The sequence below is a fragment of the Phalacrocorax carbo genome, chromosome 3, assembly GCF_963921805.1.
Source record: "Phalacrocorax carbo chromosome 3, bPhaCar2.1, whole genome shotgun sequence".
NCBI lineage: Eukaryota > Metazoa > Chordata > Aves > Suliformes > Phalacrocoracidae > Phalacrocorax > Phalacrocorax carbo.
The window spans coordinates 53,256,917-53,279,198 of record NC_087515.1 but is presented as its reverse complement, the minus strand read 5'-3'; the positions used below and the strand labels follow the sequence as shown (position 1 = coordinate 53,279,198).

The window sequence follows — 22,282 nt, the reverse complement described above, 5'->3', positions numbered from 1 at the left end:
AGCAGTTGTTCTAAGCACATTTATATTTCTCCTCATTTATGTTCTCCCCATTGAATGATTGAATAATTCCATATTTCACAGAATGCTGACATATTTTTATGGAATAAATATGGTTTTCTGGGCTGTAGTCTTTTTCCTTTTATAGATCATGTAAGTTGATTTCTGTCATCTATGGAAAGTAAATTAAAACTTTAATGCAATTGTTATCTTCCTCCTGACTGACTGTTGCTCTTGAGAAGCAGTTCTGGTTGTTAAGATCACAGACTGAAAATTAACTCTAAACAAACTTGGTATTATAGACTTCAAATGCTTTTAAAGAAAGAAAAGGTCTCTGATTGAAAAAAAAAATTGTCTTGATTCTTTAATACTAAACCATTTCTCCCCATCTCTTCCACATAACCTACGAATCTACTGGAAAACATTAACTTCGGCACAGATTCCTGCAAGGCTCTACTAGTGATACTCCTCCTCTGTGGCAATTTATTGTTGGCCTCATTTCCTATCTCTAAATAATTGTTTGTATGGAAGCCATGGCAGTTCAGTGTTCCAAAAGCCTTCAGTGAGGGACCTTATCAAATACCTTTTGGAACTTTGAGAAAACCATATTATCAGGCTTTTCTTGTCCACATTCTTCTTCTTGAAGGACCTACTATATGTTTAGAACACTGTATTAATTTCTGCAGTACAGATGCCAATATTACTGGTCTTTGGTTCCCTAGATCCTCCCTGAATTTTTTTTAAAAAGTGGTACCAGTTTTCATTGATAACAAAATTGTTTTCATTGCGAGGGTGATTATTCCGTGCAGTTCAGTTGCTTGAGGAAGCGCAGGGGAATGAATGTACATCTAGGAATGGATGGAAACTCTGGAAACTGGCATAGCCACTGAGAAGGTTTTTGGAACTCTATTCTCAGTGTATTCTCTATACTAGTTAACTAAACAGGGCCTGCAAATATTAATAGAATTCAAGTTTTGTAGGTGCTGATCTAGTAAACACTACAATTAGAAGCAGGACTAAAGCTGAAAGAAAAGCCACTGACTTTCTCTCCAGTATTCTTGTTCACTTTTCTTACAAGTGTCAATGATATGGATCTTAGCCTTTTCTGCACCTTAGGCTTTGGCTTTACAGGACAAATTCTTTGACAACAAAATTGGCCTAAGGTTTTCATGCCTTGCCTTCCCATCATCTCACTGCAACACAGCACTCCTTCATTTGTACTGGAAGAAGTATCTGTACCTCTATATTGTAAATTGCATCAGGATCTTACCTGACTTTAAAAAAAATACAGAACACAATGTTGTTATTCTGGTTTTTATTCACTATTGATAGAAACGCTGTTTTGTAACAGCCTTCATTACTGTTCTGTAGAATTAGCATAATACTTCTATTATATCAGTTCAGGTAGTTAAGTATTATGCATTTTTATAGTTTTGGACAAAAATCTCTGTAAGAGAAGCATGTATCACTTTAATCAATTGCATTTTGAGAACACTTCATGTCAGCAGTTCTTTATACCCAACTCTGTGAATTTAAGAAAAGAAGCCCTTGATCAACAAGATTAGGTAGATCACAGCAATTGAAACATCTTTATCTTGAGTGCTTGTTGCCCTGCAGGAGACCTGCTCTATGTATCTTGTTCTGCTTCAGACAAAGAATTTTCTAAAACAGGTGCTTCATGTACCAATTGGTTTTAATCTTCGATTGTGAGACCTAAACAGAAAATGGAAACTATCAGTGCATTTGTAAAGATAGAACCACGGGTGTGTTTGAAAAAGGGGTTGAACATAATTAAAGGCCAGTGCAAATTAAAAAGAAATAAATTAACAACATAATTTTAAATATTACTACCAAAATCTAACCTTTAATATTTAGAGAAGTAATGGAAGTTTGGGGAATCTGATTTGATTCTGTAAAGTTTAGGCTATCTGGGGAAGAGCGTTCTGATTCAATCTCTACTATGAAAATACATTATGTCATGGAAAAGATCCACTGTACACTCAGAAATGCTGTCACGTTTCCTGGCTTATAAAATGTGTCCATCCCAAAGATGAGAATTGTGGCTTCTAATAGAGGCAACATCTGAGACTGAGATCGGGTTTTCCAAACTGCCACATAAAAATAAAATATAAAAATAAAAAATATCAGCTTATGTAGCTTATAGGTCTTTTTCTTGGAGATGTTAGAAGTGTTACTCAAGGAAAAGGCTTCAATGTTTTAAAATAACCATTTCTATTACTTCATATGTAAGCCGCTTCTGTCTAAATGGATAAGCAAACAAGTGGCATATATCTTAAGAAAAGTCTCTCCTCTTAAAGGAAATTAACAAAAGCAAATTCTAAATTTACATCAATTGCCAATAAAAGTTAATGAAAAAAATTCACTGAAGCTGTCAATGAATTGGTATTGTATATCAGCTCATTGCTAACAAGCTTTAATAAACAGCACTCTGAAAAACCTCCATCCCAAAAATGTTCAGCGTTTCAAATACGCTTTCAAATTTCATAATTATCTATTACCATGGCTTTGAATGGAAGAAACACAGAGCTGACTCAGATACTGAGCTTTTTCACCAGATATTTAACCTATTAACATTTTAAAGTCTTTTTTATTATTATTTAAGAAAGATATGACGAGCTTTAGAAAATACTTGTTTGGAAAAAGTGCAGCAGTACAAAATAAAATATATTTTAAGTAAATGCTTCATTATATACTAGCACTGAGCAATTATTTAAGCTGGAGTGTCTCCTGGAAAAGTGTGCATCCTCATCACAAGCAAAACTGTGAAGTTTATACAGCATTAAAGGATAAAACACTGGAACTACCAAGCAACACAGTCAATTTATTGGGTTGGGGTTTTTTTCAAAGTTGCTGCTTAAGAGAACTGTAGAATGCATAGCATGGAGACTAGAAGACCGGAAGGAAAATCTGTACCATTGAGGGAGGGAAGTCCTCTAAAAACCGGTTAGAGAGTGGAAAGGTATCTTTAACTGAGAAGCAAATTGGTCATGCACTTTGCTGTTATTGTGAAGATCCACATCTTACAGCAAACTTCTAGGTCAAGAGGCAACAGTCCAGCATGCTTTCAAATTGGAATACTTTGGATATTGTGCATGTTTCCTTCTTTAGGGATATGTAGCTGTGCTGTACTAAGAGTTTTAAATGGTCTGCTTTATTCCTGTGTAAGGATACCAGTACTTTCTTCCATTTCTGTTAACCTCTGGATATCACTGACATTTTTCAAAATGTTGAAAGGTACTTATTTCATATACTACATTAAAACTTTCTTCCTTTGATTCATGTGGGAGAGTGGTCTGCAGTGATGGTAGTACACAGAAAATAATTACCAGATTTTTAAAAGATAAACATATGTTAGAAATTGATGTATCCTTGGGGCAGGGACTGTCTCTAATTAAATGTTTATACAGTGCCTAATATAATCAAGCCAGGAGCTGGTTGACTGCTATGCATGCCACAATCCAAATATTTAATAATAACAACAGTTCTGCAGTCAATTTGATCTTACTTTTGATATTTACAAGGGTTTTCCTAACACACACTGCAGATTTCTGCCATTTGAAGGGCTTGTCTCAAATTCTGCAGTCTGATTCTACCATACCCATCGCTTTAGTATGCAAAATCTTGATCAGAATTCTTTTTGTTTTGTGTGTCAAATGGAGGATGGGATGCCCCTGGTTTTGTACAAGTATGGAGTCAATTTTCCAGCATGCAGATGAAACAAGTGCCAGTATTACCATTTAAAGTTTCAGCAGGCACCCCTATTATGCAACTCAGATGTAAGGAAACTTGTGTGACAGGTTCTGTGACGAGCTGTTCTTTGAAAACTTTCTTCTGGATTCAGGATGCGTTCAGTTTGCTGCACTCGTTGGAACACCTCCTCAGTCATGAGGCATAATTCACACGCGTGATTTTATTAAAGAATTAATCTTTACCGGGACAGACTTGGCTTCCCCTCAAGCCAGGGTTGTCTTTGCACAAGACAGAACTCTGAAAACAGGAAACTGTGAAAACCTTTGGGAGCCACCATCTGCAGAAATAAGTTCTTCCCAGGGGTGGTTGTACAGCCATTTCCACTTATATGATACCCTCTATATGCCTAAAAATAAGGTCTCTCATTGTCTAGGACAGCTTCTACCCTCGGGAAGAACTGTTCATGGAAGTGGGTACAATTTTTTGGTTAAGGATTAAGAAGATCTGATTTCTGTCGCTGATTTATTTTTATGTCCTTTAAGTTACCTTTTAGTGCCTGTATGAATAATTAATTTTATTCATTTTATTCATGTTTGTATGAATTCATTCACACAAACAAATACAAATATTCATTCATGTTTGTAGTGAATAATTAGTAATTATTATACTGAAAATTACAAGTGTTAATGATAATTTCCCTGTTAGTTCGGTTAGCTACTATTTCTGTGTACGACAATTTAGTCATGAATAAACCTATATGTTGGAACCCCAGAGCTTCCTTTTCCAGTCAGTCCTTTAAGAAAATGAATAATGCCTGTTCTTCTGTAAAAGAATATTTTCCTGCCAGGATTTGGACCTAATCTTTAAAATTGTATCTGGGGGGTGGGGTGTCTCTTTGCTAAAGCAGCCTTAGAACATCCACCCATGAAAGCATAATTTAGAGCAGCCAACCTCTTTGCTGGAACTTCATCTGAGCATGCTGTATTGATGAATTTCCTGATAACACATTAATATGCTCGGACATAATATGAAGTTAGGTGTAGCCTGATCACTACAGTAGGGACTGGCAGATAAGAAGTATGGAATTCGGTCTGTATTTTCATTTAACAACACTTCTTTATTTAGGCTCACCCTATGATGCACTGCAGTACCTTTCTACCTTGGGCTCTCTAACTCTGCTGTTTAACAGTGGTTTCAGTGTGCTGTTCATAAGCATGCAAAGGGGCATGAAGGGAGGTTACTTACTCGTTGATTTTCAAAAGTCGTCTCTGCACATTCACACAACTAATCTGCCTTGCCCTTGCTTTGGAGCTCTAGCTCTGATTTTTAACACTCGGCAGGCATGCGATAAGAAACCGAAGTACAGTGCATTTGCTTAAAGTGATGGAAAAACTGACGTTGCTCCTGTGCGAGAATACCGCTTCAGTCCCTATGAAATGGCATTCCTGTGCCCTGACAAAACTTAGTGCCAGAAATACTGAATCCTATTACTTCAGTGTGAAGAGGCATTTCTTGAAGAAATTGTTTGTAACTCCAAATTTCAGTGCGTTCTTTACTCTAATTGTTTCCAAGTGCTTATGTTATGTTATGTTGAATCACATATTTATATACTTCTGTGGTTATAAAACATATAGCATTGAATATGAGCTCATCTTTTACAGTTTTTGCTTTCCCAGTGGAACTGGAGAATTAGACCAATATATAATAGCGTACCAAATTTGGCAATGGCTTCCAGCTGCATAATTTCAGAGAAGGTTTTATAACTAGAGGGATTTTGCAAGAAAAAAAATATATATATTTCAAGCATGACTCATTTTTAATTACAAAAAACAAAGCAAAGTACTTGCTTTTAGTAAAATTAAAAGAGAAGAGAAACAAAAGGTACTTCTGAAATGTCTTAGTGTCATAAGATTAGAAGCGTGACACTGAAAGCTAAGAGAAAAATCTAAGTAGGCAAGACAAATCTGGGGTTTTCTTCTAGAATGTTTGTCTTTTAAAAAAAGCCTACAAGGTTTTTTTGTGGGTGTTTTTTCCACCATAAACATTTGTTTCATTGTACTGATTCTCAGAATAGTAGGAATTGTTAGTTGAATGAATAAAATGATCTTGAAATAAATGAGTACAAACATACAAACACTAATTGTTGCACTAGAATGTATCTGTTGTCAACCTTTGCAGGTTGTCTTGCAGTTGTACAGTTCCATTGGCCCCAAATGGTACTTACTGAACATTTATTTTTTATTTGTTTGGACCACACCAGTATTACACAGGCAGCATGAGGAAATAATGAGCTGCATTCTTTGGGTTACTGAAGAGTCAGCACAAATTGTGGGAACAAATAACAATCAGACAAGGCAGTGTTTTATAACATCAGGACTGCAATCCATCTTTGGGATCTTTCAAAGCTGGGCTAATAAAGGCCCACTTACAATCCCCAGCAGAGTACAGTTTAATGAAATTTGTCCATTAGAGGCCTTCTCCCCCTCCCTCTACATTTTAGAAATTAATTCTGCTTTCTGCCTGTTGTTCTTTCTACATCATAGATGCACTGAGCCTTCGTAACCGACAGGTCATCTGCATCACGCTGAAAGTCCTCCAGCACCTGGTGGTGTCAGCTGACATGGTGGGGGAGGCCTTGGTGCCCTATTATCGGCAAATCCTCCCAGTCCTAAACATCTTTAAGAATATGAATGGTGAGTTATCCTAACAGACACCGTGTCTTTCAACTCCTAAGGTAAAAAGGGGCTTGAGGCAGGGTTAATTAACAATGTAGTTAAGATTTATTACTGTATATAAACTCAAATCCATTTGGAGCTCTAAATAATGTCAAACCCCCCTCTTACTATTCCCTAAGGATGCACTGAAATTAACAATTCCATTTATTACTCCTTGCACGTACAGTTTATTTAACGCAGTACAGAAGCACTGAAGCAGTTCTATAATCTTCCAATAATTAAATTGTAAAGTTTTGTAACAGTCTTTCAAATACATTAATAAATTGCAAAGGTTTTTTCTTCCCTCCAACACATTAGTTCAGTCCAGCCTTTTTATTCCATTCTGTGCGCTTCACAAGCAATTCACTGCTACCAGCAGGCTTAGGAAAGAATAAAAATAAAAGTAGCAATCAAATTAATTAATTTGAGGGTCAAGAGAACTCCTTGTTGTAGAAAAAATTCAAGTTACATAATGTCTAGCAAAACCCTGAAGTTTGAAGTTATTACTGTTCACTTAGCAGGTTTTATTGTAGAGCAATTTAGATCTAATTTGTATCTACAGTTGAATATGTTGTTTTCTTTGTAGTGTAAACCTCTATTGCCGGTTCCATTCTCTAATAACTGGTACTGTGAGTTCTGTGAGTACCGTATACTGTGAATGCATTTACACCACAGCCACCAGCTGAAATCAGGATAATGGATTTTGCTTTTGCCAAACTAGCCTTTAAAATATTTTTCTGTAGTAAATCTATCCATACTTATCTGTTCAATTATCTATCAAGTTACTGACTTTAAAGTTTACATTATTGACATGCAACCATTTAGATCAAAAGAAGTTAATTCCTCTCAATCTTGCAAAAGACATTTTTCGTTAAATTAATGGCATTTTAATAGTTATCTACAGGACTGCTTCCTATTATACCTTCTGTTTGCATTACTACAGAATGTTTTATCTTATACTCACTCTTTAACGAGTATAAGATTCACCCCAGATTGAAAAATGCCTGTCCAAAGACTGACTTGGAGACTCAAATGAGATTTAGGTTTTAGATCCTTTTAAATACATATATGTCTGTGGCACTGTTTCACCTAGTGAGAAACCTGCAGTAACATACGGAATTCCAGAAATATAACATGGTTCAGATGACATCTGTGGCTTTCTAGAAGCTGTGGGATGAAAGGTTGTGAATAAAATCCGTAGGCTGAACTTAAGTAATTTCAGTAGGGCTCCTTATGAATTAGAAGACTTCCCCTTAAGAGATCCAATTTCAGTCTCAGGCACAAAACAAGACTGTAAAAAGAAGGGCTCCCATTGATTAATGAATATACAATATGTGCTTTTTTCCAAATTTCTGCCTGAAGTAGCCCATAAATTTTCTTGACTAGGCTTTTCTGCAGCAATTTCAGATTAATAATAGGAAAGCTCATGTGTAACCAGGTACATAGCTTAACAAGGCATTAAACACATTCTAAATATATCCTAAGCTTTGATTTTATTGTGAGCAAAATAAAACATATTTTCAACATATTTGCATGGCATCTGTGCTATGTGAATTTGTGCCTATATCAAACTAAACTAAATCTTGATATTTGGCATTTAAGAACTAAACACCAAAAAGAAATGAAAAGTAATCATTCAAAAGTAATGCATTTTATTAAAGCATTGCTTTTTTTAGGAATAAAGGTTTTGAAAGTTCAGTGTTACCAGCAATGGAATGGACAGTATTTGCAAGGCCTACCATATAAAACTGTTTGACTTATTCAGTACTTGCATGAGGGTAACAGGGAAAGATTCTTCCTCTGTCTCCCCCTGCCTCAAAAAGCTCATATTTCTTTCTTCCTTCACTGGTGGCTGACAGAAAATGTGTTTCCTTCTCCTTTCTATCTCCCATATGCTTAATAGGCAACAGAGGTACAGGTCTTTGCTCCCAGTTATAAGGAAGGTGTAGAGACTGATCCACGCTATTTTCTCCACTTCTTGTTCATACAGGTGAAAGATGGGGTGAGGGAGTGTACAGCTTATTCCTTCTTTTATGTATAGCTTGAGAAAGGAGGAACTGTGGTACATCTTCCTGGAGCAGTGTGAATTGGAGTCTATTAAGACTGACACTGTGGAAGTTTGTCCAGAATTAAGGTAGCTGGAAGGAGGCATGTTTTAGTCATTGAAGCCTTGCTAGATCAGTATCTATCTGGTAAAAGGAACTTTTTCCCAAATTCAGCATCTGTGAATGCCACTGTCACACTAAACAAACTTTTAGTCAAGAGAACATTTAAAAAAAAACAAAAGTATTAAGACAGGAAGGTCAATTTATCTTAAGGTCAGGTTACGTGGTGACCAGTTCAGAACAAACCAAACAAAGTGATTCTTCATGCAGTGTGTGTGATGTGAAGCTCTGGAACTCCTAACTCCAAAATCTTCAGATACCAAAATTTTACATGGGTTCAGTGGAGGCTCAAAAATATCGTAAGAATATATTATTTCTTTAGTAAAACACATGGGTCACCTCTGGCTCATGGCATTCCTAAACCACAACATGGTGAAAGCTGAAAAAGTATTAGGTGAAGTACCATAAATGCTTGTCCTACATTCAGGTTGCCTAGTCATCTCCTTTGAGAGACACACTTCTGGACTAGACGGGAATTTGCTGTTATCTAAAACATCCATCCTTACGTTCTTCCTACACTGGTCCCTAACAGACTTGCCAAAAATACTCAATTCCTATTGAGTTTAAAAATGTTCTGGAATAGAAGTTCCCCAGAAATTTTATTCATACTACATAGTTCTGATTTGTCTGAATTACAATTCACCTCACAATATTTCACAGACTTATAAATTAAACAGTAAAAAACTTACCTTGATTAAGGTTTTACAGTTAGAATATCAGAAACAGGTATTTAATATAGATATAGATAATATATAGTCATATAGGTATATAGAATATAGAATGTAGTCATAGCTTCAGCTTGTCACATGCTTATCTCTTGAGTTGTTCTTCAGTCAACAAAATTGGTAAATCATTGTTCAGTTCCCAGTATTACCTGAGCTCAGAATGTAATGATAGTTTGAGCTCTCAGTTCTGTCCCACTTAAGTCTCAGCAATTCTTTCAAAATTCCCGTCTGTTTCCCAACACTGAGGCTACAGTTTCACAGTCAACAACAGTGTTGTGTAGTTGCCATTGCCTTCAGGGGGCTTTCTGTGATAAAAAATGAGGTAGCCTTGATGACTTTCCCTGTAGGCAGCTATTTAGTTCAGCTGACTGTAATTCCCGCTGCAGATTTTTACTGGATTAGCCAGGGAGGCTCTGAACTATCTAAATCCTCTTTTCCTGGATCTGATGTTTTTGGTGCTTAAAGATGCGATCTCCTTACTCCTATTCAGCCTGCTGGCAAACTGCTTCTTAACCAGCCTCAAGTGTTCCTTTATGCAGAGTTATTCATAGAATCATTAAGGTTGTAAAAGACCCTTAAGATCATCAAGTCCAACTGCTAACCTATCACTGCCAAGTCCACCACTAAACCATATCCTCAAGCACGATGTCTACCCTTCTTTTAAATACCTCCAGGGATGGAGACATTTTTTTAATTGTATAGAGAATATTGATTATTCAGGTAAACAGAGTTTCTCATGTTCCTTGGCTTTTCCATTGTACTTTTGACATTTCCACTTTTCTCTACTTCCGTTACCTCCAATTCACCCTGTTTTATTTTGTAAACATAGTAATTTTTGTAAATTAGCAAGTTCTGATACTGCTGTCTTTTCCTATCCTATGACATCTCCCAAACATACTTGTCTTTAAAAATAAGCATCTTCATAATCACAGAATCACAGACTCACAGAATCACAGACTCACAGAATCACAGGCTGGAAGGGACTTCAGGGATCATCTAGTCCAACCTTTCTAGGAAGAGCCCAGTCTAGACAGGATGGCCCAGCACCCTGTCCAGACAACTCTTCAAGGTGTCCAACGTGGCCGAGTCAACCACTTCCCTGGGGAGATTATTCCAGTGGGTGACTGTCCTCACTGTGAAAAATTTACTTCTCATGTCCAATCGGAATCTCCCCAAGAGCAACTTCTGTCCATTCCCCCTTGTCCTCTCCATGTGACTCCTTGTAAAAAGGGAGTCTCCGCCTTCTTTGTAGCTGCCCCTTAAGTACTGGTACATGGTGATGAGATCCCCTCTAAGCCTCCTTTTCTCAAGGCTGAACAAACCCAGCTCTCCCAGCCTATCCTCATACGGCAGCTTCCCAGTCCTTTGATCATCTTGGTGGCCCTTCTCTGGACCCCTTCCAGCCTGTCCGCATCCTTTTTGTATAGCGGGACCAGAACTGTACACAGTACTCCAGGTGTGGCCTGACAAGTGCTGAGTAGAGCAGGATAGTGACTTTACCTCTGCTGGTGGTGCCCTTTTTGATGCAACCCAGCATCCTGTTGGCCTTCTTGGCCACAGCAGCACACTGTTCGCTCATGTTGATCTTCCTGTCCACCAGGACCCCCAGGTCCCTTTCCACAGAGCTGCTCTCCAGCCAGGTGGATCCCAGCCTGTGCTGCACTCCCAGATTATGTTTTCCCAGGTGCAAGACCTCACACCTGTCCTTGCTGAACTTCATAACGTTCTTTCTGGCCCACTCCTCCAGCCTATCCAGATCTCCCTGCAGAGCAGCTCTCCCTTCTGGAGTGTCTACTTCCCCACTCAATTTGGTGTTTTCTGCAAAATTCATCAGGCTACACTTGATCCCATTATCCAGATCACTTACAAAGATGCTGAATAACATTGGGCCCCATATCGATCCCTGGGGGACTCCACTAGTGACAGGTTGCCAGTTTGAGAAAGAGCTATTTACCACCACCCTTTAGGTGCAGCCTGTCAGCCAGTTCCCCACCCACTGCACAGACCACTTGTCTAGGCCATAACGCATTAATTTCTCCAGGAGAAGACTGTGGGGGACCGTATCAAAGGCCTTGGAGAAGTCTAGGAAGACAATGTCCACTCCCGCCCCATGCCAACCAGGCAAGTCACTTTGTCATAGAAGGCCACCGGGTTTGTCAAGCACGATCTGTCCTTAGTGAAGCCATGTTGGCTTTTCCCAATCACGTGCTTCAATTGACTTGTGATGGCCCCCAGGAGGATTCGTTCCAATGCTTTTCCAGGGATTGAAGTAAGGTTGATGGCCCTATAGTTACCCGGATCTTCCCTTGAACCCTTCTTGTAGATAGGGGTAACATTTGCCTTGCTCCAGTCCTCTGGGACATCCCCCGAATGATTATGCTGTCTTGATAACTGTATAATTCCAGCAAAAATGGTAAAGGACTAATGACCTTTTGGAATACAAGATAATCTAGGTATTTAATTTTAAAATTTTAGCACCCATAATAGAAATTTTTATTAAAAGACTTTTGGTCAGTACTTCATAAAGTGGCTGTTGACTTCTGCATAATGCCTTTTAGTGAGGTACATTTTTCTTGTAGCTTCATATATCAATGAAATAATTTTGATTTTGTTTTCTGAATTCTCTGTAATTTTATGGAAGACTGAGAACACACAGTATAAATGGTATTGCTGTTAACCAACAAATTAAGTTATACCAAATATATTTTATCATTACAGTTTGTGGCCACAAAGTAGACATAGTTCAGGTAAGTGATTGACAGGAATATGTTCCATAACCTGGATCTCTGGAATTACAGAAATGGAGAAGATCTATTGGTTGGATATAGGCAAATTCTGCCATTTCCTGTCCATTTGTATTTCTTATATACAGATGACTTTACTCTTGGTAAATTTTGTAAATTAAAAAAAAAAAAGGAGAGTATTGATGAAAAATAAATTAAAAGTTTTAATTACTGAAAACATCTAAAACATGCTCAACCGTCTAAGTTGTAAGCTACAGGTAAAAATAGATCAATACAACCTAAGTTACAAATGCCAGGGGAAAGATCCAAACCTTGTAAGACAGTCTGAAAGCCGGAGGAGAGAACTCAATGAACTTCTGAAAAGTCTCAATAGTGAGCAAGGGGCATTTTGGTGCACAAAGTGTATTTGGTGTGTCTGAATTTTTGTCCTCTCTGGAGCTTAAGGCCCTGACTCCAGGCTCCTCCTGGAGCTTTGCCCTTCTTTTCTGAAATGAAAGAAGACATTTCTTTCCACTTGTGTTCCCAAGCACGCTGTTGCAGAGCATTAAGACATAAAAGAACAAAGTTCTGCTGTTGGTGATGTTACCACTAGTGACTTTTTATTGGTGGAGACAGTGAGACATGCTCACCAGCTGGCCATGGTGTGCTCTGAAAAAGGTTTGAAGCTTTCTGTTGAAACTGTGAGCCAGAGTCATAGGCTGGAAGTGATTGGGGAATACTCCTGAGGTGTAGGGGCTGTTTGTCTAATCCCTGCAGAGTGAGAGGGGACTAGCAGTCTCTAAGCAAGCCCCCCAACATATGGACTATCATGCAAATGTGCTATTATATAATATAAGAAATGAAAAAGTCATGATAAGACTAACTAAGTCTATTATGAACCCTGTAATGCCACTGGAGTTTTCACTTAAGTGTGTAAGTTAAAAATGTAGTCTTATGAAACTCATTTCAATCTCATGGAGAGGGAAAGAAGAAGATGTGTAGACTCAAATGGAAATATTTTTTTGCATCACAAAACCTTTTCTTTTGGGTGTCTTCTTTTCTAAGCTGCCTTTTATAAATCTGAGCTATCTGAGGTAAATACAATTTAAGAACAAATAGAATAAGTTTGTTCTTTCATGAAAGCAGGCAGAAGATAAAAATAAAAAGGAAAAAATGAGTCTTCAGAGCCTGGAATATGCTATTAGGGTTATGTATACCAGAATACTGTCTGAAACAGAAATGTATTTATTTAAAAGATTAGACAGTTATGAACAGCAAATTTCTCTTGTTTAATTTACCTGACTGGTAAATGAAAGTTTCATTGATTTAGTTTAACAACTGTTGTATTCTATCAAATCCAAGCAGTCTTAACAGCTCTGCTACATCAATTCAGGTACACAAAACTATTTTCATGTCATCAATGTATATTATTCAGTAGTGATCAAGAGCAGCCTTACAGGTAAAATAATGTAGAATAGATGAAAACAAAATATTATTAGGATTTACATGCCTCAGACAGAGAATTATGGGGTAGCACTGCACTGTGGAAAGTACCTCTCCAGCATGGTTGTTTCGTCTGTGACTTCTTTCAGCCACTGTAAGGCAAACAGTGGTAACAGGGTGGGTGGACTGAAGCCCAACTTTCTTTTGGCTGCAATGAAAATGCTTTGACACTATCAGTAACTTAAAGCTAACATAAACTTCTGACAGGGTCTACCCATCTAGTCAGTCCTTTAAAATAAAATTTTAGAAATATGACTGAGAATACCTGATGTAGCTGTATCATAGCATTCAACGGAGTGTGAAGCCACAAAGCAGAATTATACTGCATGCTTTACAGCACCTGAACTTCACTTGGGGAAAAAACGTTCTCTTGTCTGAAAGGTACTTCACGCGCTTTGGAGATCTCTATTTTACAAAATACAATAGTACTACATAGACTCTAGATGAAGAAGCAGAACTTAAGTGTTTGATCGCAGAAGCAAGAGTCTGTGCCTACAGGTAAAAGTGATCCCTGTATTGGAGTTGGAGTATTTTCAGAACTGCTTGTGTATTCCAGAGGCAGCGATGCTCCTCAGAGCTGTTCATGGTTATTAGTAAGAAGAAGAAATTAGCCTTTAATGTGATTGAATATGCTCTGAAGAAAATCTCTTGCCCGGAACGTTTCAACTCTTTGCTCCTTCTGCTGGGAAATCTAAAAGTGCTTTCACAAAGAATGCCAATCCTGTTCTAAAATACTTTACAATTTGCCAACTCTGTGTTCAGAAATCATGTTTCAGATTAAAAAAAAAAATGGATGGCTTGAACATCAACTTTTACAAAGTAATGTATTTGAGGTTCTCTTTATCCCTCCTCTGAACATTGAGATTTCAGATTATTCTCAGGCAACTTTTCTCAGAGTTTAGATTAGATGTTTTATTTTTTCTTTTCTTTAAACAGAAAATGGAGAGTCCCACAAAATGAACTGATTCATGGTTGAGATTTGGGTGAAAAATACCTAATGCCATAAGGTTATTGATAAAATAAGGCATGTTAGTATACTGGTCGTATCAGAGCAGTAACATTAACTGTGTACTAAATCTAGTTTTCAAATTGTTCTTATGCTTCCTCATGACAATTATTCTTCATATACCTATGCAAAATTTTGCAAGCTTTTTCATTATTTCCAAGCTTTCTTTGAATTCCATTTTCTGACATCAGTTATGATTTCTGAAATGTAAAAACAAAGATTCTGAAATGTCTTTAAGAATATATATTTTGAAGGAATAGGACATCCATGACAACACAGATCTGAGTGAAGAAGTTAGTTCTGATATATTTTCTGGTTTTTGATATGCATCCTCAGCACAAGAGGATTCAGAATGCTCTGATTCATCAACGTTTAATGTAAAGTATTGTGGTTTTCCCAAAATGGAGTCTCTTGTGCCAGTAAATCACCTTTGTAAGCAGATAAGGATAAATTCATTGCACTCAAAAAAGTTACTATCATACTGGTGGGAAGCAAAATATACCTTTGTCATTCCCAAGTGTAATTAATGATATTATTTTAACAGGCTTCCTATAAATTATAGTTGTAAGTATATTAATTTAACAAATATACTTGAATGTATATTAAAAAAATGTATAGGCATCAAAACATTTTTCTTCTATGAGATCGGCTGATGGTCTTTTAGAAGATATTTTTCAAAAATGTTTTGTTTTTTTGTCAAAAATCTCATCTTGAAAGCAAAACTCTCCCAAAATAGTGTTTCATATAATAATTGAATATGGACTGGCAGAAAAGTGATCCTTAACAGTTAGCAGCTGTTTTCTCAAATATTTTGTTGCACACTGGCCAATCCTGAGTTGTTTCAGTGACCGTTCTTGCATATGGAGTTACAAAAAACCCCACTGGAACTCTGAAGTACAGAAATTAGAAGTTACCAAGACCCACCAGTGTCAGAGCATTTGTTGCTTTGGTATCTTTATTACAAAGCATGTGATTTTAAGCTGATGATATAGTAAACTTTTAATGTATAATCAAAACCCTGTCAGGTACTTTATAACGCATTTAGAGAATTATCACATTTAGATCATAATTGCTAGGTAATTTCTAATTACTATCTAATTTCTTAGCTGAAAATACAGCATCAGTCTGTGTAAAATAAAACTGACTTGGCAGTGATTAAATTGATGTTATTAACACTTAGCACTTACTTTTAATGTGTTAATAGCCTAATTAATTCAGCATCTTGAATTCTTGATAAAGGAAAACTGAAAAGCTTCCCATGTCAGAGGGTGTACATTGCATCTAATATTTTTCCTTTTTCAGTTTTCAGTCATTTGTGTATGTTGACCCAAGGAAAAGAGGGTTGTCTATTGGATGACACACAGAGGTGGGAGTTAGGACTTCTGAATTCACAGGAAATTCATGGTCGTGTAAAATAGTGAAAACAACAAATTCTTCCTGTGCTTCAGTGTAAGCATCTGTAAAACAAGTAAAACCTCAAAGGCTTTGTAGGCATCAATCAACATTTTGTTTAGCAATTAATGAGAACATTTAGAAAGTTCGAGATGTTTGGGTATGCATGTCAGTGAAACATCATTTTCATGAAGTTAAGAGTTCATATCATGTTTTGCTTTAATACTTTTGTGGGATTTGTGTTCCTACGGGAGACAATTACCTTTGGAAATCCCGTTTGAGGAAGTTTTGGACATTCAGGACTGGCCTTATGCAGAATTGCAATAGCATCTCTAAGCCTGCCTATTCTACATACTTATACCTGTATTAATACCAACAGGTAAATATCTGGTCTCCACATGAGACAAGGAGGTTCTTAAGTTACCTGATAAACTCACCTTGTAGGCATGCTTTGAACAAATCTAATGTATAGCAGCAACATCAATATTAAAACACAGCAGGCATAGTAATTTTAATTTATTTTGCTTGCAGCTTTATTTCTGTCTTGTTTGGTGTTGAGTTTGCCAAGAAGGCCAACAGCATCCTGGCTTGTGTCAGAAATACTGTAGCCAGAAGGAGTAGGGAAGGGATTTTCCCTCTGTACTCGGCACTGCTGAGGCCACACCTCAAATACTGTGTTCAGTTTTGGGCCCCTCAGAACAAGAAGGGCACTAAGGTGCTGGAGCGTGTCCAGAGAAGGGCAAAGAAGCTGGTGAAGGGTCTGGAGAACAAGCCTTATGAGGAGTGGCTGAGGGAGCTGGGTTGTTTAGTCTGTAGAAGAGGAGGCTAAGGGAAGACCTTATCACTCTCTACAACTGCCTGAAAGGAGGTTATAGCAAGGTGGGTGTTAGTCTTTTCTCCCAATTAAGAAGTGATAGGATGAGAGGAAATGGCCTCAAGCTGTGCCAGGGGAGGTTTAGATTGGTTGTTAGGAAAACTTTCATCACTGAAAGGGTTGTCAGGCATAGGAACTGGCTGCTGAGGGAAGTGGTTGTGTCACCATCCCTGGAGGTATTTAAAAATTGTGTAGATGTGGTGCTTAGGGACATGGTTTAGTACTGAACTTGGAAGTGGTAGGTTAGCAGTTGGACTCAAAGATCTTAAAGGTCTTTTCCAAACTAAATGATTCTATGGGTTGTGGTTTTTTTTTTTAAATAAAATGCATGTATTATTGTGCAAGCTGGAACTAGAACCCACAATTCTCAACTGTTGTTTGACTGTGGAACTGCTAGGCACAGACTCTTGCTTTATCTATAGTTTCTTCTCTGGGGAGGAGTTCTGAATTTTTTGCTGACCCTAATGAAGCTACAGCATGAAGGATGGTGCAGACTGACATAGGTTTATCTAGTAAAGTACTACCAACAGAATCAGCTAGTTCAGTACATGCCCCAGTTTGGTGGCGTTACATCTCCATAAGTTCAGAATTCCTACCAGCTGCCCCAGGTAGATCAGAACTGCCCCTTCCATTCTGCAATTCTGATTAAAGCCTCCCTAAGCTTTGGAAGAGTAGAATTTCAGATGTGCACCTGCACTCCTCAATTTCAATTGATTTGCTGTAGGCAGCTCCTTATGGACTTGTTTCTCGCCCTTCTGAGGCTCCTGATTTGGTTTGCAAAGAGCCGAAAGCCCTACATTTCCTCCCTAGATGTTAAGGTTTTCTTTGAATCTGCCCCTTACAAGTAATCAAGACTGTTAAAATATTTTACTGCTACCCTTACAGTTAGGAATTATTCCTTTCTTCTTGGTAATTAATATCTATGTTTTTCACATAGTTGATTTGCATATAGTGGGACTGAGAAGTGATTTCTTCAGCTGGACTGGCACTGCTTGCTTCATTTAGAACTACTTTCAGAGTACATGTTAAAAACTTGTGAGAAAATATTTGGTTTCTGCATAATTCTCCTCTTTTTATGTGGGTTTGCAAACAAATGTGTCTAAGTTTGCAGGGACATGGTTTCAACTTGTCATATTTATTAAGGTAGCATATTTTTTTATTTTAAATATACATCTGAAGTATGCATTCATTTAATATTTCTAAGTGGATTATGTTTGTTTATTGCAGATATTTTTAATTTGTATGCTCAGTTAGGATTTCTGTTCTGAGAAGGCTATTTCTGTGAAAGTCAGCATGATATTGCCAAAATCGCAGAAGATGGCTCTGCACCTGGCCTTCTGTTTTTATATCAAATAATAATTTAAAAACCCCCAAAACAGCAAAACAAAACCAAAAAACAGGCAGTGGGGAGAGAGGAGCCTGGGACAGAAAGGGAACTCCTTGTCTGGGTGACAATTTTCCTTGTGGCATCTCTCTCTTGCCCTCAAGGAAAGCAAATTAAAGCCCCATGTGATGGAACGTTACTAGTGGGAGCAAAAATATTGCACTGTGATGAAACCATCAAAATACTCGGGTGATTAAAGTGCTTCAGGTCATGCAGTTGTTATTCTGTTACATCATTTCATCTCATTTCAAGGCATTGCTTTTTTCATAGTTTTCATATTTTTTGAAGAACACTAGGCAACAAGGTTGATTTTGTGAGGCCCATAGCTTTGGACTATTGATTCCTTTTTCTATATTGCACATCCATCATCCTCCTTTTCAGACACACTGACAAAATTTTGTATTCTTGTTCTAATATCATCTGGCCATCCTAATGCTGGTGCAGTTAGCACATGATAATCTCAGCTTCTTTGACAGGACTGTGCTAGCTGAGAGGTACCCTTTTGACTTTTCTTATTTGAGAATTAGGTGAACTAGATCAGGCACTTATGATCAGAACATTTGAATACTAGTGTCTGGTTCTAATCCTGAAACTAGTGTTTCAGCCTGGAGTTATATTTAAAACAAACAAACAAACAAACCTAACCTCAAAACACCTGTTTCTATATTAAGACTTTCCACTTATATACCGCACTAGGTTCCCTGTTATCTTCTGTTTGAAAGCTAAATTAAGCATTCAGGAAAATGTAAAAAATGCCAAAGCTAACATTCAACTCTAGCTCTTCTCACTTCATTTTATGTATTATTATGCAGTTTCTAATCAAGTTTTTTCTTACTGATTATAACATAACGCAAATATTTTGTACAATTTTTCTCAACCTTGAATAAGTGTATAACACTCCAATTTCTTTTTACTGCATTGTGTTTTTCTTTGCTGTGCTGATGATACACATTTTACACTTCTGTATTCATTTTCTCTCTGCAGTATATATCTAAATATCTTTTCATTATTTAACAACCTTTGCTACAATTTGTCGGCCAAGTGCTTATGAAATTGTATTCTTAAGAACATATTTGGGAAGGACCACGTGGGGAGCCAGTGGGAATAAGTTTAAAATTCATTGTCTCCACAAAATATGCATATGTTCAAGGGAAATGTAATAGGGGAATACAAGGGAAAAGTGGCCACAGTGAGGACAATATGATATTAGACACTTTTCCTTATTTTAAAAGATATGAAAGTCTCTTTAATAATTGTGTAATGCTCATCTGTCTCCCTCCTCAGCAGATTTAAAGTCTGGTAAAGAGGAATCTTACCAAAACTTCTGAAGTTGTCAACTATACAGTTTTTTACAAAAAGTGTAGACTTTCTGTTTAAAAAATAGAACACTGCAAGCCGTTTCTGGTCTTGGGCTGAAAACGAAACAAAACAAATCATAAGTTGGCACCAGAAAATATCTGTGTGCAGTTCCTGCTGCAGTTCTTCAAGTTTAATTCTGATGCTTCCTGCTGTCATTCTCCATTGTAGCCTGAGTTTTCACCCACATTAAATTCCCCATTATACTCCTCATCCAGGACCTGCACTGATCACTGCTTAGTGAGTGGGTGCCTCATGAAAGGTGTAAACAAAACGAAAAGTGTGTGAAGCTCTAACTTCAATGAGCCATGGTGACTGGATTTCCAAATCAACATTTTCTTTTTACACAGATGAAGCTTCAAATTACAAAATATTTGCTGTTCAGTTTTCCACTGAAAAGTAAATGTTTTCTGTGGAAAATTTCGGCAGAATTTCAGCATCCAAACCATCATAACAAATATATTTTTCAAGTAATTCTACTTAAAAGTACTAGTTTTCATTACAGCTAGTAGATGAGGATTTCTTACTAGGCTGATGTTTCTCAGTGTTTTGAAGGTGTTGGAAAGAAATCTTATTTGGAAGGAATCTCAGAATTCTTTAACTTTTTGAAGAATTCCACAGCTCATCGTATGTGTATTTGTCCCAGTAATTTTCCACTATCTGCATTTAGGCTGGGGTTTGAAAACTCATCTATTACTTTCATTTTCCCCTATTTTGTTTGTCTGCCTGGTTGGACGCATAAAATCTGTGCATTTTAGCTGTTTATTTATGTATTTATTGCAGTTGTTAAAAGGGTAATTATAGAAGATCAGTGGCCTCGCATCATGGGATGGTTCTTTCTGGCCTTAATATTTTTTACCTAGATCTAGTTTGAAATTTCCATGCCATGTGACTATAGTATTAGGGTTTGTTATAAGAAATAAGAAATGTTAGCAATTGAGGAAACTCCTTATTCTTCTTATTTTTAATTCTTATGTTTCCTAAATGGGTTATCCAGATTGTTACTTTCATAAATGATCAAATGCCATGGGCTAAGTGAGCAAGGTTGAAAATCTTGTTATTCTGCAATATTTTTTTTCCCTTTTATGTTTGAAGCTATTAATATCTTCCTTTTTTTTTAATACACAACTTAATGGAGAATTTATCAAGTCTGTTTTAAGGATTAGGATGATTTTTATATGAAATTTTATTGTTAACTTTATGGTTGTGTAATGCATGTTTTTCCCCTTATATTACATACTGCAACCAATTCAAATGGTGATCTTACAAACCATAAAATCTTCTCTGTACACAGTTTCTACCATAGAACAGTAAGAATGCAATCAGATGCTAAACCAAGGAATGTTTGCTACTTTGTCCTGAAATACACAGAAATTCTTTTTGTCATAGAACCATAGGATCATGAAGGTTGTAAAAGACCCTTAAGATGATCAAGTCCAACCGCTGACCTATCACTGCCTAGTCCACCACTAAACCATATCCTCAAGCATGACGTCTACCCTTCTTTTAAATACCTCCAGGGATGGAGACTCAGCCGCCTCCCTGGGCAGCCTGTTCCAATGCCTGACAACCCTTTCAGTGAAGAAGATTTTCCTAATATCCAACCTAAACTTCCCCTGGCACGGCTTGTCATTGCCTTGTCATTTCTCTACTACACTAGAACTGCTTTTCCCAACTGATCTTGAGGGTAGCTTGACAACTACTAAATCTGAAAAATTATGAACATCCTTAATTGTATAAGACCATTGATCTAATTTCTTCTCATGCACTGTCAGATTTTTGTGGTATTTTATTTTTACACAGAACTGAACTTGAAAATGCCTGTAATATTTACTAGCGCACTTGCCAAGTGAAAAAAACCATTCAGCTCCAGTAATTCTCATAAACTCCAGTAGATGCTATTTTTTATATTTCATCTTTATACCTGAAAAAAAAATTATTTCAGTAAAAACTATAAATTAATATATCAAAGGTTTCTTAAAGCCTATAGAAAACCAGACTGGCTTTGAAATGAAGTGTAATTATTAAGCCTGCCTGTTGAAAAGATGTCTAGGCTTATTTATCAGGAATAAAATTGTTCTAGAGATCAGACAAGAGAAAGTAAAAGAATACCGGCTGCAGAAATTAGATAAGAAAGCCCATGTTGTTCGGCAGCTACCACAGCCCAATGTTGTAGAACATTATTTTAATACCAGGCAAAACTGGCTTTGGCTCCATCTACAAACTACTTCATAACTTCTAACTCAAAAAGACCCAGTGTCAGCTAAGACTGTGACATCACGTCAAAGTACACTTACAGAACAAGAGACTTAATAGTCTTACAGTGAGTTTCCAAACCAAATAGAAGGATTTTGGGAGTAGGTTAAGAATTAGTAGCTACACATTATTAGTAGGATGCTGTAAAAAAACCTTTTTAAACTAAGTATCATACCATTGCCCCAAATCCAATATTTAGAACTCATTAAAGAAAGCTGGTCAAGAAAAAAAAAGAAAGAACTAGGGTTTTGTGGGTTTTTTAGTATTAGTTTGTCAGTAATGCACAAGCAAATTAGAAAAAGACTATCAATTCTGAAAGCAGTGTTACAAAGAAATATTAACAGCAATGGCTTGTAAAAATAGATGTATAAGCAGGACAAATGCAATATACAGCCCAAAGTGTCTTACGTTCTTATTCTGCTTTTTACTTTCCTCAATCTTGATCTGGACTAGATCAGTCTTTCAACTTGGACAAG

General features: G+C 37.0%; 1 protein-coding gene across 3 annotated transcripts in view; it reads left to right on the top strand.

Moving 5' to 3' along the window:
- PACRG (parkin coregulated) overlaps positions 1–22,282 on the top strand; it is a 254,712-nt gene that overhangs the window by 138,491 nt on the left and 93,939 nt on the right. For 2 of the 3 annotated variants that reach the window (XM_064446940.1, XM_064446941.1), the window contains exon 5: positions 6,252–6,401. The exons of the other annotated variant lie outside the window; for it this stretch is intronic. In XM_064446940.1, the coding sequence (XP_064303010.1) occupies positions 6,252–6,401 (150 nt within the window). The remainder of the gene's footprint in view (positions 1–6,251; positions 6,402–22,282) is intronic. 3 annotated transcript variants of the gene reach the window in all.